Source organism: Ambystoma mexicanum, chromosome 5q (assembly GCF_040938575.1).
Source record: "Ambystoma mexicanum isolate Mex_15411 chromosome 5q, UKY_AmexF1_1, whole genome shotgun sequence".
Classification (NCBI taxonomy): Eukaryota; Metazoa; Chordata; class Amphibia; order Caudata; family Ambystomatidae; genus Ambystoma; species Ambystoma mexicanum.
The window spans coordinates 384,642,879-384,662,160 of record NC_090933.1 but is presented as its reverse complement, the minus strand read 5'-3'; the positions used below and the strand labels follow the sequence as shown (position 1 = coordinate 384,662,160).

The following is a 19,282-nucleotide window of genomic DNA, read 5'->3' as shown; positions in this document are numbered from 1 at the left end:
AGCACCAGCCTTGAAAAGGCTTTTCTTCGTGGTGTCAGCCATAGCTTCGTGGACAGGCTGAAGGCCTCAATGAGAACACACCAAAAAGTATCCCCGGAGGCGCAGAGAAGCAGGGACAAAACCACTGATGGGCGGAAGAATTTTAGGGTGCGCTTAACATCTAGACAGTGCAGGACCCTCTGAGCGTCGTTCTTGGGGGTCCGCGAATAAAGCGGGTAGCACCATCTCCTCATTTTGGTGGAACGAAGAGACTACTTAAGGCAAGAATGCGGGATGCGTTCTAAGGACCTTGTCCTTATGAAAAGTAGTGTAAGGCCTGGAAGCCACCAGAGCTTGGATCTCACTGATCCGGCGTGCAGGCGAAAGACCCACCAAGAGGGATGTCTTAATGGTGACCAGCCTGATGTCCACAGACGCCACTGGCTCAAAGGGTTTATGCGCGAAAGCGTCCAACACTATGCTGAGGTCCCACACAGGGTGTGGCTTCTTGATAGGTGGGTAGAGCCTGGAACTACCGGGTTGGAGGATGAGAAAACATCCTCCTCCGAGTTTCGGTATGCTGCGATGGCCGCCAGATAGGTGCAGGATGTATCTATTCGTACCCCCGAGGCGTCGAGGTGTGCAGAGAAGGATAGCACATCGTCCAACGTGCAAGTAAGAGGATCATCTTCCTCAGACTCAGCCCAGTGGCAAAACATAATCCACTTGCTTTTGTACTGGTTCCTAGCACCCTGTATGATGTCTAGGGTTGGCCTGCGACAGATGCAGATGCTTTAATGTGACCTGTTCAGGAACCACGCTGCAGGGGCTAACTTCTGCAGGGTGGGGTGGATGACCGTGCCCCTCTGCTGTGATAGTAGATGAGCTGGGCCCAATGGAAGGGGAATCAGAGGCTGTTCTGACAGGCTGAGCAGCTCTGAGAACACCATGGTCTCGCTGGCCACCACAGAGCTATCAGAATGATAAGGTGGTGTCAGGACACCCCTATCTTGCAGATCACTCTGTGTACCAGAGGAGTGGGGGGGGAATGCACATGCATTCATGCTGTTCCACTGTAACTGTACCACATCGCCCAGGGAGTTTAGGCCATGCCCCTGCCAGGATGCGAACTGAGGATACTTCCTGTTGTACCAAGTGGTGAAGAGATCCACCTGGGGATGCCCCCATCAGTTGAAGATCCCCTGAAGGACCTGACCGTTCAATTGCCATTCGTAATTGTCCGCCTCCAGGTTCGACTCCCCCGGGAGGTGAATCGCCGTCGAGTGTATGTTTTTCACCAGAGCCCATTCCCAAATGCTGACCACCAGGGTGCATAGGGGGAGGAGACCTGGTGCAACCCTTCTTGTTGATGTAATATATGCTGGTGGAGTTGTCGGTTTGAATGAGGATCGCCTTGCCGCTGACGAGTGGCAAGAAGACCTTGAGAGCCAGCCAGATGGCCTTCAGCTCTAGCCAATTGATATGGGCCTCCTGTACCTGAAGAGACCAAACTCTGGATGCTGTGGTTGTCAGTGTAGCTCCCCAGCCCTCCATGGAAGAGTCAGTGGTGATGGTAACTTGCGGTGCTGGTAGTGTCTGCCTATTCTCAAGTTGCATTCCTTGCTCCACCAGACAAGGTCAGGGTGGGGAAAGCTAGGAATGCTGACTGATGAGGCTGCCAAATCGGGACTTGTAGGTATGCATCCTTCAGAACCAGGGAGCACATCCAATCTCCCTTGCACAGTGTCTCCACAATAAGGGAAAGGTTCAGGGTGGAAAGGTCCAACACAACTCTCAGGCCAGCCTGGTTCTTCTTGTGTATGGCGAAAATTCTGGAGTAGAAGCCCATGCGCCACTGGGACTTCTTCCACTGCCTGACTCTGTACGAGTGCTCGAATTTCTACCAGTAGATTTGCAGTCCCAATCTGTGGGAGTGGAGGAGAGGGAGGGACTGGTAGGCAGAAGCCTGTGGACACCATTGACATGATCCAGGGGTCAGCAAACCTTGCGCACCAATACTGTGCATGAAGGGCAAGCCCCACCTTGAAGCGCGCATGACTGTGTACCGGGAGTTCCAGAAGGAAGTCTGCTATTTCCCGCCAAAGCCTTTGGTTGATTGCTGCAAGCATGGCGTCCGCATTAGACTGACAAAGGTGCAGTGAGGCGTTGGAATAGACCACCTTCCCATATGTCTCCAAGATCTTCTCCTTGCCTAGCAGAGCAGAGGACGAGGTGGCCGAGGAAGACTGCGGCTTAGAATAGATAGAGGTCGCAGCAATCACCGAAGAGTGTGGTGGAGGGTGTGTCGATAGCAAGTGTGTATCCCCCCCTCCAATTGCCTGTACTTGGTGTTGAGGTGCCGAATCGGGTTAAAGACATCCCTTTTTGGCCAAAGCGACAACGTCCTTCTGCATTGGAATCCCAGATCTAGTTGCAGGGCTTAGAGTGAGGACCCCGCCGCCTCTGGTTGTTCAACTTCGGGGTGTGGAAGCACCAAGTATTCGGCCAGTCGATCATGAAATGCCTTGGCTGAAGACAGTGTTGGGGTTCTCCTCTTCTGTTTCCACCAGGGTGTCCTGCTGGTCTGGGACAGGTAGAGGAGTACTGGGCGCTGCAGGCTGAGGTGTGGCAACCGGAGGCGGAGGCTGGTTTGGAACCACCTGGGGTAGAGGAGGCAGAGGAGTCGGAACCACAGGGGCCAGCACGGGAATCTGAGGCTGAGCGGGGCCCAGAGGCGCTGGAGCCATAGGAGGAAGGACTATGGGGGCAGGTGGCGGGACAGGAGGTAACATGTCCCTGATCACATCCCGAAGGATGGTTCCCATCTGAGGGGGATCTCATAAGCGTGAGCAATTTCGCAAAATACCTGTCCTCAAAGGCCAGTGGGGCGTTAGGTGGCGCAGGAGTAGGGCCCTGAGGTTGCTGAGGTCTGGGCGTACTCTGCCTTACTGACTGCAGGGTGTATCTGCCCTGCGACACTGAAGGATATGCTGTAGGCCACGTACCTGGCAAAGACCAGTCCCACCTGGAAACTCGTTATCCCACCTGCTCACCACAAGGGGATGTTATCGGACGAGCTGTCATTTTGTCAGGCTGCATGCCATGTGCCTGCGCTGTGGTGCTTGCCGCACTGGGCTCGTCCTCCTCCAGGACTCTTGGCGGTGGAACTTGAGGCCTACCCTGCACCTCAAGCCACTGGTAGGCGTTGTACCCTCGGCTGTGTTGCCGGTAGTGTTGCGTACAGGCGCGCCATCAGACATTTGTCTGGTAGTAGGGCGTAGTCCCTTGGGTGGACGCCCGGTAAAAGAATCCGGCAGACCCTCAGCAACATCACCGGCAGGATCTACTGACCCCTTGGCCTGGCGGCCGGTAGCTGAAGCATCCTTGGTACCCCTGCTGGTGTTAGAACCTGAACGGTCCCTCCTGCTCTGACTTTCCTTGGGAGGTGCACTTGTGGGGTGCGAGTGGAAAAAAGTGGCCGTACCTTGGGCCTTCAAGTCCTCTGGAAGCGCGTTTGAAGAGCTCCCTCCACTTCAAAGCATGCAGTGTAAGCGTGTCCCACGCGGAACAACCCTCCCAGCCGTGATCAGGGCCAAGGCAGCGGAGGCAAACAGCATGAGGGTCAGACGTAGGGAAGAGCCCTTCGCAGCCTGGACACCTACTGAAGCCCCAAAGACGTCTACATGCACCGGAGAGGAGCGTGGCGCCAGAGGACAGAGCGCGAGGAATTACAAGGCAGAAGCCAAACCCAGGATCGCTGGTACAAGCGGTCTGTTCCCGTTGATGCAGAAAAGAGGACTGGGGAGTGGCGCCAGTGGGCGGAGTCAGGGGAGAGCATGCTCCCAGGGCCGCGCGCCCCTGTGTGCCTCTATATTTAAAGGGAACGACGATGTTTTCTGGTGAAAAAGGTTCAGTTTCCCGTCCCTAGCAAGGGATGCCCATACAGTATGGAGGAAAGGGGACGGGACTGAGAAGTGTGACCTACAATTACTATTAAAGCACTAAAGTGACAGCAGTTTTAAGATCTAAATGTAAACTGCTTTCCTGTTAGCGAGGATTAGCCTGATGGTAGGAAACACTCAAACAGCATGTGAATCTATGAACGATACAATGCTGGAGAATTACATGTGGGAATCTAAATTGGTCTCCCAAATCAATCTTTTTTGTCAAAATTCACATTTTACTGTTGACAGAAATCAACTGCTCCTTCAGGTTCAAGTATTCATGCCAACAACACACTACCTCTTCTGTAATATGACAAGAAATACTTTGTAATTGATGAGTAGATGTCCTTTATTGTGCAAGTTATAAGTCTCTTGACTGGCCGTATATTCCTTATTTTTTTCCCCCTCTCTTGTTGTAGAATGTAGATTCAGTCCTGATGATGGATACTGCCCGAAATGCATTGGCCTGTTTCACATTAATCGGTTTCGCACTGTACATCTCATCATGGAAGAATAACTGAATCACCATTGAAAGTAAATGTTTTAAACCAATGATATAATTTCTAAGTAAACTGAGGCAATCCTTATGACCTCTCCAGGTTCATCATTGTACAGAATGAATACCTCAGATTTCTCATCAATCCTGAACTTATTCTCAACTTCATAATGCGCCATCATAAGGACTTGCTACTTTCAACTTTACTTCTATATCAAATGTTCCTCATTTCTCACCTTTCAGAACAGAGCAAAATCTGTGAATATTTACCTTGCCTCTTCTGGCTCAAATGCTGCAACACGCTTTACCTGGGTGTCCAAACGTGCCAAACCATCAGAATTCAATGTAACAAAAACACTGAGGCTTGATCTTCATCTAAACTAAATTGAACATGTCACATCAGCCTGGAACTCATATCACTAGCTATCGCAAAAAGAAGCCTGTTTAAGCCAGCCTATACCAGTCACAATGTTATATATTGCTAATTGTCAGGAAACGTAAAGGGATCCTGTATTAAAAACACTCCGAAGTCCTGTGTGAAACACTGAGACATGTTACATCTTCTGTTTCCACACAAATCCGCCTTAAACATCAAGGAAATAAAGCATCTTCCCAAGTTTGGTGTACTCATATTCATAAGGTACGTGTTCAGTCATTCAGAAAGTGCTGGGGATTGCCATGGCAACGCAGACGCTCTGCTTTGTTGGGATCACGTGTCTTCACGTTGAACTCGGTTTTGGCAAATCATGTGACGGGTCTTTGGACTATTAATGGACCGTTCGAACTTGGCGCTTCGCTTCCGAATTTGTATTCTATTGCCTTGTTTCGCGTTCTGGATTTCTTGTTATTCTTGTGACCTCGGCCTGCTTACTGGATTCCTTTGGATTGCACTCTTGTCTTATAGCTTTGTACCTGTTTTTTGACCTCGGACCGCTTATCGACCTGCTTGCCTGTGATTCTGTCTTCCATTCCTCTACTGGTTTTGACCTCGGACTACTCACCAACCTACTGCTGGCTCTCCCTGGTTCTTCCTTACCTGTACTGTGCTGTGCTTATCGTGGACTTCAGTCCCTTCCGGAGTGCTGAACTAGAGACGCTTCGTGTTGCGGATTAGGCGTCCTCGTGCCGGCGGTGGGTAGGTGGATCAAGGAACACTTCTCGGACTCTGGGATTGTGTTATACAGGCGTCCTCGTTCCGGCGGGTGTTAGGATTTTCTGGACTTACCTTGGATCTCCAAATTTTCCTTTTCTTCATGACTTTGCAAGAAACACAGATGGTAAGAGCGTTCCATGTATTCACATTTAGTACTTTAGCGATATTCATGATTAGTTTCTAATTGTTGGTGTTCTACTAGGTTAGACGTCTCACGGTTCCTCTTACTTATTCTTGCTAACCTTTGCAGGTATTACCTTGTCTTGTTTTCTTAGATTGGGTTTTTTCCGTCATCTGCTGTTGCCAATTGTTACTTCCTTTGCAGGTTGGCGGTTCCGGTGGCATCCATCCATCTTTTGGTTAATAGCCCCTTTAGAGGGTATTTCTGAGTCTCTCTGAAGGGTATATTGGCAGAAACAACTCGTCAGCTACACAACGGGTTCAACTGCCAAGAGTTACCTGCGCTTCATTGGCACGAATATCAAGCCTGTGCGGACACGACCACCCAAAACCCAGATCATCAAATTTACCATCAACACGATCCCATTCAAGACTTGTGCTCTGTAGCTGCCACATTATGGACAGTCCTGAGATCAGGATGTAGACCAAAAGGTAACAGAGTCTTCTCTTTTCCCTAAACCAAAGTAGAACACTATCATCCTCTTCATAAACTGAAATCAACCACAGAAATGGAGGAAAGATCTGAAAACCTGGCTTTTCCAGAACTAACTGCCTCCGGCTGCTCAATGCCTAACTGTTGCATGTCATTTTGTTAATTTGCTCTAAGAACACCTGTGGCATTTAGCACACTACAAGTATGAAAATAAATAAATACCTGGATATGGAACTCGGCCTTTCGTAACCAGCTCCGTCTGCAGAATTCCAAAGGACCAGACATCAGACTTAATTGTAAATCGACCATATAAAGCAGCCTCAGGTGCAGTCCATTTGATTGGAAATTTGGCCCCTAAAACAAATAAGGGATATATTCAGGTTTGAGCAGCTTTGATGATTTAGGCACACACATATATTGCTTCCTTAAACTATACATTTTAAAAAGGCAAAGACGGTAATGGTGCAGAAGGAGGAGGCTGACAGAAAGGGAACATATTTGTAGGAAAAGCCTTTTATTCAGTGCAAAAGAGAAAAGAAAACCTACCTATTCCTAGCTCTAGGAGGGGGATTTTCTGTGCCTCAACTAAAATATCGAAGGTGACAGTCAGGATGTTTGTCAACTCAAAATGGCCACCGTCCTGTGTCATGAAACACTTGCTTCTGAAACTCGCACTAGAAATTGTAACTAAAGTAGTATCGTTCTGGCCAATCCCAGGAGAAGGACTCCCTTCTCTTGGGTACAAGTTGCTGGTTTGCTGTAACAGTTCAATTCAGTTCAAAACAGAATTGTGTCTCACACATTGTCATGGGGCAATAGCTCCCATCCCCTACCAGTAATGTTCAAGAAATATTTCTCACATGTTACCAGAGGGAATGGTTCCCTTCCCCTGATAGTAGAATCCCAAACACTCTGGTAGTTCCTCTTGGTGGGTCAGGAAAATGTCTCCCATTTCCAGACATACGTTTTCAGATAACCTGGGAGAATGACTCCTTTGCCCAGGCCTTCTTGGACTTTACTGCCATTCCCGGCTACCAGGAGAATTACTCCCTTCTCCCGTTATCTGGCTCTGAGTTCATCAAAACCAGGGGGCATGACACCAGTCCCCTGGTCTTTTTTCCATTAGGCTTCACACCTATAGCACCCAATTCTGGTTTCATCTTTCTTTGACTTGGCCCACATGGTTCACTACCTGCCAAGTAAGATGACTCCTATCTTTATCTTGCTCTACATCGTTGGAGCCTTCTACCCTTTTCTGATGATTGGTGGCCTTTTGGCTACCACCAACACGAGGAAGATATCCTCAGATGCAAAAGTCACACTCTCCCACATTGAGGTCCTTGACCCTTCACTGGTGGTCAGTGGTTTTGATACCATCACTGGCACGAGGAAGATTTTCTCTCATGCAAAGTTGACTCATACTTCTAGTGCCTGCCCAGTTTCCACCATAAGCCATTATTCGATTGCCAGGACCCTCTTGTGCCCTTCACCAGTAAGCCCACTATCTCCCATACCCTCTGGTATCTTCCGATAGTCTTGTCTTGGTCATCAGCGTCTTGCGACAGTTTCTGGGTCGCTGTGGCTGCATTGCAGCCAATGGCTCCTTACAGTATCAGCACATGTTACAGACTGCACAATCCACCTCCTGGTACTGCCTCGTCAGCTTCATGCAGGGTCTTGTGTCAGACCTGCTAGAGATGAGTCTCCTCCTCCAACAGCGTCCCGGTCCCAAGGATTTAGAATCTTCTGTGCCGAACAGCTATCACGAACGGTGTTGCTCCAGGATGGCTTAACATTGTGTCAAGTCCCTCTTCGATTTATAAAGTCCATATAGGTATGTTTCTTCCTGGAAGGCTAGAACACTCCTCTGAGTTCACAGAAGTGCTTTTTCTGCACCTCTGTATCCTCTGTGTCAATACCTGACTGCCAGGTATTATTTTTTGTCTCAGTGCTGGAGTGTGTAAAGGGTATAATGCCACAATAGCAAATGGAAGTGCTAGCAAGTGGAGGTTGGCTAAAAGATGGTAATGGGGCTGGGAAGTTTAGGTTGGGGATGCTGTGTCTAATTCTACCCAGGTGTTCATCTTTCACCGGGGCGAGGGGAGTGGGGAATGGGTGAGTCCATCCCCATGAGATCCACCCATATTGTACCACCCCCAGAGGACCCATCGGGTAGCAACCTCCGCGCCCAGGCCTCATGGAAAGGGGCTCCCCCTCAGGGAGAAGGGGTGACTTCTGATGAAATGTCACAATACTTTATGGGAGTTAGTATAAGTACCACTGATTGCATGGAGCTCCATAAATTAGCAGTCAGCTACTCAAGGCAGTAGGATGAAGGGAGGCCACTCGTTTCCCCTGCAACAGCCACTCTGTCGCTGGTATGACCAAATGCCCTCCATGGCTCGAACGGTAAGGGATGGGTTGGGTTGGTCATGGGGGGAAAGGTTTCGCTACCCACAAAGTGATGCCTGACCTGGGGGAAATGTGTGCAGATTCCCCTAGTTTAGCCCTCTTCCCTAGTCGTGTGGCAGGGACTTGCCACTTGGGATCACCAGAAGATATACAGGTACACTCTTGGGCAGAGGGAAGCCTTACAAGACACACAGTGAGTAGTTACACAGTGAGTAGTTCTTTGCAGGGGGGAAAACAAGCATGCAAATGCTTGCCTGATCAGTGTCCGTGAGCCACGCATGAAGAAACATCTTAGAGCGTTGCGATTCGCAAACTGTCAAGTGCGCAACTCCAATGAAGTGATAGTGCGCATGCATGAACACTATAAATCCAAGGTGGGACCTGTCCCTGATATTAACTTGTGTAGGGGTGGTCACAGCAGGCAGCCAGAAGAACGGTCAGAAGACTGAATTCAAATAAACCACTCACATTTGTTAACCAATTAGCCTAAACAGCAGAGGCATTGAGTAGAGACGGGGGAGGTCTGGAAAAGATGGGCCAGGTCCCTATTAAAATAGCAGGAGTTGACATAAGGGTGTGCTGGAGGCGAGAGGAGGATAGAGGAAGGAGCGGATGTGGAGGATGGTGGTGTTGAGGGAGGAGGTTATATGGAGTAGAAGAAATGGGTATCCTGGAGGAGAGAACAAATAGTGATTTGAGAAGAAGAAGGTTGGAGAATCAGGATGATACCGAGATATTATAAGGTGGAAGATACCTCAGGAGGGTTGTTGATATATCGGGAAAAAGTTATGGACAGACATCAAAAGGAGGTGGCGAGACATCTAGAGTAGGTGAGGGCAAGCGATAAAGGTGCAAAAGAAATGGAGAAGCATCAGTTTGAGGCACCAGTGACCAAGAAAAAGAGTTATTAGTAGAGCAGGAAGAGAAGGATTACCCTGGAGAAAAAAAAGAATGTACCTCAGGTAAGCTACAAATGCTGTTGGACCAATGAGGCGGGTGGAGGAGGTAAGAGGATGTGGCAAGATGACAAGGAGATAATAGAAGTTCAGAATAAGGTTAGTGTAGGAGTTAGCTGAACAGAGGCGGGTGTCAGTGGAACAAAGCAGTGGTAAAGTCCCAAGGAAGTAGCCTGGATAAGGATTTCGGTGTCAGCATTAGGATTCCCCAGACCAGGACTCGAAATACCTACCTTCAACCCAGCCAACCGACCACAGACCAGTAAGAGGTATTGGGGCTTACATTTCATGACCTCAACCCTCATTCCATTGGTCATCCAGATTTGGACTTGGGGAGTGTGTTATCCCTGGAACACGATCCTATCGAGAAGGCAAAGAAAGAAATCCAGGGAACACAAACACCCCTGGGATGTGAGGTACATATATCCCCCGCCAAGCCCCTCGTTACCCAAAGATTTCCAGGAAAGGGTGGGCAACAGATATTTGATACTACCGAAAACAAAGGCGCAGTCTTTTGGTTCACTTGTTTTGTAGTAAAAAAAGATGCCATCTCGCTATAAGTTGATGCTATTTTTTGTATTGTTCAAAATAAACCTGGTTGAAATCGTAGGTTCTGGTACATTTTCTCATTGGTTCCCACTTGGCTTTGTGAAAATGCAGACACATTTTTTTTCCCCATGGATGAGGTAACTTGCTGCCTATTCTGACTGAGCAAGGGATGGCATTTACTACTTTAAACTTTGGAATCAGTCTTCCAGTGGCTGCCTTGAAACAGCACAAACTATATATATGACATTACTCACCGTAATCGTATTTCTGATGCTTGTGTCTGCTTAGATTCACATGCTGTGCATAGGCCGACATCTAGTGGAAGCTGCAGAGTATTACATTTGTTGTTTTCAAAATTCAAAAAGGCACGTCGACAGGGCGTGCCAGTAATACTATCCCTAGTGTGATATCCACCCACTGTACCCATGGTCCTTCACGCGCCGAGGTCCCTCAGATTGTTTGGTTTCTGGCATGAGGTAGGATGTAGTATAGCATGAGTACAGGTGTATCCAAGCAGATATGTATCAGACAAGCTCATAATCATCCATGCACCTTCTCTCCAAGGGGAGAAAGGGTGAGCGCATGTGAATCTAAGCAGATACAAGCATCAGAAATATGATTACGGTGAGTAATGTATCCCTTCTGAGGCTTGTGGAATCTGCTTAGATCACATGCTGTGCATAGGTTAGCGAGCAGTGTTAGGCGACGGTAGTGAGTTGTGAGTAGGTTAATGGGAAAAAAGATGTTTTAGAACCGCTTGTCCCTCTTGTGTATCTGTCTTGAAATGAGTGTCAATGCAGTAGTACTGAGTGAAGGTGTGTACTGAGCTCCTTGTAGCTGCTTTGCAAATGCTGTCTAGGGGGACAATTGCAATAAATGCCAGAGTAGCTCCTGTGCTCCTTGTGGAGTGGCATGAAAGGCAGTGTCTTGCCTGACAGGGAATACCATAGTTGTATGCATCTGACTTTCCATCTGGAGATGGCATTCTTGGAAATGGGCTCCCCTACTCTGCCTGGGGCTACGGAGACTAACAGTTCTTCTGTTTTCCTTAGCTGTCTGGTCTTGTTTACACAGTAAAGGACCACCCTCCTTACATCTAGTGTGTGGAGTTTTACCTCAGCTGAGCTTCTTGTGTTCTGGAAGAAAGCCGGAAGCTCAATGGACTGGTTTACATGACATTTTGAGATGAATTAAGGAGAGAACCTAGGATGAGTATGTAAAATCAGTTTGTCCTTGTGTATGACAAAGAAAGGATCCTGCAATGACAATGCTTGCAATTCAATAACTCTTCTTATGGAAGTAATAGCCACTAAGAAGCCAGTCTTGTAAGTCAGGTGCTCAAGACTTGTCTCGTTCATCGGCTCGAAAGGAGATCCCATGAGTTTAGCGAGTACTACATTGAGATCCCATCCTGGCGGTGGATTTGAAATTGGAGGGTGGAGTCTATTTGCTCCCTCCATGAATGCCTTGATGACAGGTACCTTCCACCGTGATACTTTATTGTGGGAGGTGGTGTAATCAGATGGGGCCGCCAGGTGGACCTTTATAGAGTTGAATACTAACCCTGAGTCTAGCAAGTGGAGCATATAGTTCTGAATGTCGGATGGGGTACATTATATGGGGTTTATTTGTTTAGACTGGCACCTAATTACTAATCTCCTCCACTTGTCAGAATAACAGTGTCTAGTGTTCGGCTTTCGTGCCTCCTTGAGAATATCCTTGCACCTTTGTGGCAGGTTAAGATGTCCGAACTCTAGGACTTCAGGAGCCATGCTGCCAAGTTTATCGAGTAAGGTTGTGGGTGCACTGGTAATACCCGTGTTGATTGGGTAGGTTGGTCTGGTACGGGAGTTTGATGGGATTGCACATCGCCAGTTTGCGCAGATGTGGATACCATGGTTGTCTTGCCCACATCGGAGCAACTAGGATGAGCGTCAATTGTTCATTGTGGATCTTGTTCACCACTTTGTTCATGAAAGGAGTCGAGGGGCGGGGGAGGGGGGTGGGCAGCTTAAGCAAATTTCCCTGACCCATTCATCCGTAGGGCGTTACCCTTGGAGCCTTGCTGGCGGAACCTGGATGCGAAGTCTGGGCATTGTTTGTTTTCGCTTGTAGCGAACAAGTCTATCGTGGGAAACTCCATTGAGAGAAGAGGTGGTCTACGACCTCTGGGTCTAGTTGCCACTCGTGTTCCTCTGGTAGGGGATGTCTGCTCAATGAGTCAGCTAGAGAGTTGAGTTCCCCTGGAACGTGCTGTGAGAACAGGAATATTTTCTGTTTGTGCCCATTTCCAAATTTGTTGTGCTAGCTTGGACAGATTTGGAGAACTTGTGCTCCCTTGTTTGTTGATGTAAAACATTGCCGTAGGCTGTCAGTGAGGACTTTCACGGACTGGCTTGCTAGTTGTATCTCGAATGCCTGAAGGGCCTTGAACACTGCCAGTAGCTCCAGCAGATTGATGTGGTTCTGCGCTGTAGCAGGAGTCCAAAGACCCTGTGCTGTGTGATGAAGGTGATGAGACCCCCCCCTACCCAGATAGTGACGCATCCGTCACCACTATTGCCTGCACCTCTGGATCACGGAAGGGTTTTCCCCTTCAACAGATTTTTACTCGTCCATCAGCAAAGGTTTTGTACTAGTGTTGGCGAAACGATCACTAGATCGTCCCACTGACCGCGTGCCACTGTTCGCCAGCCAATCCTGAATGCGTCGCATGTGCAGGCGTGCGTGTCGTACCAGGTAAATGCAAGATGCCATCATGCCTAGCAAACGCATAGCTTTGCGCACGCGTATCTGGTGACCGGCTTGATACTGAGGTATTTGCAGTAACATATTCTGGACTCTTTCCTCTGATAAAAAGACAAACCCCTCCCTTTGAGTCTATTACAGTTCCTAGGAAATGTTTGGTTGTGCTTGGCACAAGGCTTGATTTTTTTCTCGTTTACTGAGAAGCGCAATTGGAAGAGAAGGTTTATGGTTTTTTTAATGTTTTGCCTGCAAAGTTGTAGAGATTCCCCTGTAATCAGCCAGTCGTCCAGGTAGGGGTATACTGGGATTGCCTCCCTGCGCAGGTGCGCTGCCACCACCGCAAGTACCTTGGCGAATACCCTTGGAGCAGATGCTATTCCGAAGAGTAGCACCTTGAATTGGTAGTTCTGGTTCTCCATCTTGATACGCAAGAGTCTTCAGTGCGCTGAGAACATTGAAATATGAAAATAGGCATCTTTCATATTCAATGTTGCCATGTAGTCCCCTCGCTTTAGCAGAGGGATAACTTTGTAGCGTTGTCATGCAGAACTTTTGTGGCTCGACATGGGTGTTTGCAGGGCATAGGTCTAATACTGTGCCCATTGTTAGATTTTTTTTTTTGGCACAAGGAAGTAAGTTGAATAGATACCCTTTTTTACCTGGTTCGCTGGGATGATTTCTATGGCGTCCTTGAGTAACAGCGTTGCGACCTCCTCGAGAAGGAGGCGTTCTTCCTTCGTGGTTGTTCTTTGACGCGGGGGGCAGTTTGCGGGTCGCTGATGTAGCTTCATGCAATAACCGCCCGCTACGGTTGATCGCACCCACTTGTCTGAGGTGATTCCCTCCCATGCATGGGTATAGTGTGTTATACCCCCTCCTACTGGAGAGGCATGGGAGTGGGCCTGAAGCGGGTGGTCATTGTTTAGGAGGTGCAGCGTCACCTTTGGAAGTGGAGGACCTCCCCTGACCACAAGATGGACTTTGGCCCCTCTGGAAACCTTGCGTGGCTTGTCCCCGATTGTTTCCGCAGGATGAGCCGCGACTTTGTCCATAACCTGAACCCCCTTTATGAGCTTGGACCTCGAAATCGCCGAAAATGACTTCTGCCTCTTTGGCCTGGTGGCTTATTAGTTAGCTGGCCTAGTGATTTCAGAGTGTCCTACTCCTCTTTGGCAGATTTTAATGCATCCTTAACAGCCTTCCCAAACAGACCATTGGCTTCTACTGGCATGTTGAGGAGAGTTGCCTGCGTTTCAAGTTTGAAACAGACTGTCAAAGCCATGCATGGCGTTTAATGATGGCCCCTTCGGCAATGATCCTGCCTGCATTATCTGCGGCATCTAAATTGTTCTTTAAGATGCAGCTGGATACCGCCTTGACATCTGCTACTGCTAGGGCGAGTTGAGATTTGAGGGGTTCTGGAGCTGAAGCCATTAGGGTTGCACCTCATCCCACTTGTGGCAGTTGTAGCTTCCTAACAAAGTGGTGTAATTTGCAATCCTCGTTTGAAAGGCTGCTGAGGTGGCCACTTTCCTCCCAAAGTGTACAGTTTTTTACTCTCCTTATCAGGGGCGCTTCCGATGAGGCTTACAGGTGTTCCCACCCTTTTACGAGTTGTGGTCACCACAAGTGAGACCGGTCTCAACTGCCCCCTGATGTACAGTGGGTCAGAGGGTACAGGGCGGAACAGTTTTTCAATACGTGGGTTGACTGCTCACGTTTGGTTAGGGGGCTCCAGAGAAGGTTGTATCCTTCTTTAAATGGACTGAAGAATAGGTATAAACTGGGTGGCAGCTTTCCTGTCCTATCAAAAAGAAAAAGTAGTCAAAGGCTACCCTTGCCATTAACGCACAGGTGGTCACCTTGTATTAGCAGTGAGGCTAGGTCAACATATATACTAGCTCATAAAAAGATCACCAAGAAATAGAAATATTTCCGAACAAGAACAGAAATTTTTATTTCATAAATAAAACAGTTTTTTAAAAAAAAAGGTTTTTTGAAAACATGTGTCTTATTAGGCACGCAGGGTATGCATAACAAAATCCAAACTGAATATGCATATATGTGGGTTAGTAGATAGTAGGCGACTTATTTCATGTATTGCTGAAAAAGTAGCAATACGCAAACATTGTCAACACACAGGGTTGAGGCGTTTCTTGTTCGGTGAAATATTGGAGAAAGATGCAGGGGCTGCATGGATGGAGCACTGCTGCTTTTGGCACCGAACTGTGGTCAGGTCTTTTAAATCTTGAAAGGACGATATTGCTTAAGGATATGGCGAGCACCTACAGGGAGTGAGAAAGGTGACCGAGGACAGGTGGTCTGCACAAGGGGGGCACTGCAAAAGGTGACCTACCTAACTTAGTAAGAGTGCCACGGCTTGGATGTTGAAAGGAGGCCAGCTGTATTTCGTGTGAATGGCATCATTTGCATCCGAGAAGACGGACTATGGTCTCTATGGAATGAGGAGAAGTAATTATAATTCTGTACAGGGATTAAGTCAAGGAGAGAGTGTATTCATCTCTGGAGAAGCAGGAAAAATTATTACCTGGTCTGAAGTTGGTTTGTAGAATGGTAGTCCGGAATTGCAGGTCATGGAAACCGGATGGGTTAATCACTACCTGCAAGTACAGAATGGCGCAGGGAACTGCTGTGAGAAAAGCCAAGGAAAAGCTGCTTAAGTGAGCGGTGACTAGGCAAGGCGAGCTATATTGTGTATGTGGCTCAAAAAACTAAAGTTGGGCCAAGTCCTATGTGGAAAATTGCTGCCAGGGACTGGTTATTCAGGTAAATGGAGGTGTACTTAATGAGGCACTGTAGAGGCGTGTAAAATCGCAGCTGTTGATTTTAAGGGGCCCGTGAGAACTGGGCTAGGAAGGTGAAAAATAGCGGTATTGGAGAACTGCAAAGTGCAAGATCCAAAATGGATGCAGGGCCCGTGATGGGAATCGACGCCAGGGAATGGTGAAGGAAGAGCACCAGTGGCTGTCTTACACTCAATTGCTATGTTGAGGCCTTGTTTTACAGAGTCTAGACGATAATCCATTTTTGTTCTCATTTCCGTAGGGCCAGATCTCGGTTACCTGCGTGAAATGGATCTTTGGCCGTTTGTTAGACAATCCAGAAAATGTAATTGTGGCTGTGTTTCTTTGCCTTAAAATGTGCGACTAGGTGTTTGTCCTGTACTAGGTTCTTTACGCAAGAGCAGTGCTCGCATATTCATTGTTTTATCTCTCTTTTGCATTTGCCTAAATATATCAAGTTGCATTGACATTTGCTGGCGTAGACTGACCACTTGGTCTTGCAATTGGTGAATGATTCGAAAGTCCACAGATTACCGTTTAAGTCAATGTTTTTGATGTTGCTGGTCAGGGAGCAGACGCAACAGTTGCCACATTTATAGTGGCCTTTGACAGGTGAAAGGTGCCACAATGTTCGGAGGTTTTTTTCACTCACATGGTCTTCGTACGTGTGTACTAGACGGTCTTTCAAGTTTGTTGTGTTTGAAAGCGAATCTTGGTTTCTAAGGTTTGAAACAGTCTGTGTAGAGTTTGTCCCAATGGTGGAGTACTGTCTTCTTGAGAGAGTTACTGAGAGAAGTAAATGTCGTCACACATGTTATCTTGGTGGTTTGTTTTTCTCTTGCTGCTGGTGTTAAGCATGATTCTCTGTTCGTGTGCTTCGCTCTTTTTCGAGCTTGACGTATAATGTGACTGGGGTATCCGCATTCTGTTACGCTCACCTGGCTCCCACAGAGGCGTTTATCTGGACTGGACTGCTGCAGTCTCCACCAATGTGACGCGTAGGGCCGAGATAATGGACTGGTCTGGCCCACCTAGCTTCGTTTGCTTGGCCCATAGGAATATTCTTCTGCAAATGGAGAAAGGGAATTAACCACCCGTGGAGTTGAGCGTAAATCCCCCCACCCCACTGTTCTCCCCACTGATCACCTTGTATGTCCCCTCTTATAGTCTCACCTGATGATTTGAAAAGATGAGCTCTCCATCCTGCATTGAGCGCAGGGGCGCGTAGATAACCAGTTGCTTCACTGGCTCGAAGGAATTGGTGAGTTCCAGGACAATATTGACTCCGATATTCCCGGCAAGACGCCGTAAGTATGTAGTTCGTAAGGGTTCAAATGCCAGACGTTCACTCTTGTCCGATTCCTTGCAGGTTGCAGCTTGACCCTACTGAAGAGTTCCTCGTGGCAACCGGTAATATTCTGGTAAGGATTTGTATTATCCAACACAGTTCGATAAAATAATGTCCATATGTAATCTGTTGCTTTCTCCCTTATTCAGGCGCTGAGAGAAAGTATGAAGTCTCGGGGAATAATGCCTCCGGCGGTAAAATCAGGTAAGTCTTTCGTGGTGAGGAGGGTTCCCCTTGTTAGTCCCTTGTTTCACCTTGCTGTCCTTTTGTTTCCCCTTAGGGGCCGGGGTTCAGCTATGATGCAGTGGAAGCTGTGCCGACCCGTGAAGAAGAATAGTACCCCGGTGGTAAAATCAGGTAAGTCTGTGGGGGGTATTCCTCTGTATTCCCTTGGCTCACCTTGCTGTTCTTGTTTTCTCCTTAGGTGCCGGAGTGCGGCGGAAACATGCAGGAGGATGCAGTGAAATGTGAGGAGGATGCAGTGAAATGTGAAGATGCTGCGAAGGCCGGTGAGTTCAGCGCTGCGCTGCAGCAGGCGAGGCGACGCGCATAAAATAACTTCTTTCTTCCAGCTCGAAGGCGCAATGGATCGGGAATTCAGGTAAGGATTAAAGGTATTGCTCTTGTTCTAACCTTTTCTCCTTTTCTCCCTTTTTCTAGGAGCTCCAAACTCGAGGCGGGCGTGGCAGAAGACTGGATGCAGACTTGCAGGCACGGTGAGCGTTACGCTGCTGGATGCAGAATAACGCGAAGCGTGTGCTGCTTTTCGGGCATGGTTTAAATAGCCTCCAAAGTAGTCCCAGGTAAGTATTCCTCCCCTGCCCCACCCGAGTAAAAAAATAGTCCCTAGGTAAAATAGTCCCTTCCAAGCCTCGTTTGGCTTGGAGCTCTTGCAGCATGGTCTGCATCAGGTAAGTTTTAATCTATGAGCCTGGCACCTATGGCGCCAGGACTGACTCTCTATATGAGCCTGGCGCCACAGGCGCCAGGACTGCACCCAAATAGCCCCTAACGAGGGTTGTTGGGCTTGCTTGGGGTAACTTGATGCCTGCTTCCGGGGTTGCTGGACTTGGTCTGGGTCCCCGGGGGTAGGCATCATGATACATTCTTTCATAAATCGTTGCTCTTGATGTCTTAGTCGCTGTGAGTGCTGCAGTTTCTTCTTAGTCTTAAGAATTAGCCAAACGGTAGATTCATTTTTAGGCCTGCAGGATGGAAGCTGGTATATTCTAGAAGAGTATTCTTCAAAGTGGATTTTCTGTAAAGGGTGGTTCCTATGCAATTATTCAGGTCTTTGTAAATTTCAAGGTCTAAGAATGGTATCTGGTTTTGGTTATATTAGATTGTGAATTTTATGTATGCATTGCGTATATTCAACTATTCTTTGAAAGCAAAGAGTTGGTCTTCAGTGCCTTTCCAGACCATGAAAATGTCATCTATGTATCTGAACCAGCACCCTATTGAGTTCTTGAAGATGTTTGAGTCATGATAGATGGATTTGTTTTCAAAAGAATCCATGAATAGGTTTGCCACGTCTGGGGCGAAAGTCGCCCCCATGCTTGTACTGTGGCACTGCTGATAGGAAGTTTCTTCATAGATGAAATAGCTTTCCATCAATGCGATTCTGGTGCATTCTAGGTGAAACGATGTTGGTGGTTCTAGGTGGGTTCTTTGGTCTAGATAGGTAGCCAGCACTTGTATGCACTCTAATTGTGGGATACTTGTGTAGAGTGATTCTACATCTGTTACGCTCACCTGGACCCCACAGGGGTGTCAATCAGACCCGGACAGCTGCGGTCTCCTTCAACGTGATGCGTAGTGCAGAGATGACTGTCTGGACGGGCCCGCCTAGTCTTGTCTGCTGGACCCGAAGAAGTATTTTCCTTATGTTCGTGAAAGTTGAGCTCTCCATCCTGCGTGTCTTGCAGGGGCGCGTAGATACCAGTTACTTCACTGGTTTGAAGGCGTTGGGAGAGCTCCGGTAAGTATTGACTCTGAAGTCCCTGGCGGGATTGGTAAGTATCAAGTTCAAAGAGTTCAATGTGCCCGATGTTCACTCTTGTCCCCTTCCTTAAGTTGCAACTGAGTTTGTGAGAAGAAGGTCTCGTAGCTGCTGCTGGCGTTCAAGTAAGAGTCTGCGTTACCCAACGCTGTCCGGTAACTATTGCATGCGTTAACGTGTTGTTTTTCTCCCTCTTTACAGATGCGGCATATGAAAATGTGGAGATTTATGGAATAATACTGCTGGTGGTAAATCAGGTAAGTCTATGGTGGTAAGAG

General features: G+C 47.9%; 1 protein-coding gene across 5 annotated transcripts in view; it reads right to left on the bottom strand.

Moving 5' to 3' along the window:
- YES1 (YES proto-oncogene 1, Src family tyrosine kinase) overlaps positions 1-19,282 on the bottom strand; it is a 1,102,642-nt gene that overhangs the window by 125,195 nt on the left and 958,165 nt on the right. For all 5 annotated transcript variants that reach the window (XM_069620865.1, XM_069620866.1, XM_069620868.1 and 2 more), the window contains one exon: positions 6,408-6,539. In XM_069620865.1, coding sequence (XP_069476966.1) covers positions 6,408-6,539 — 132 coding nt within the window. The remainder of the gene's footprint in view (positions 1-6,407; positions 6,540-19,282) is intronic.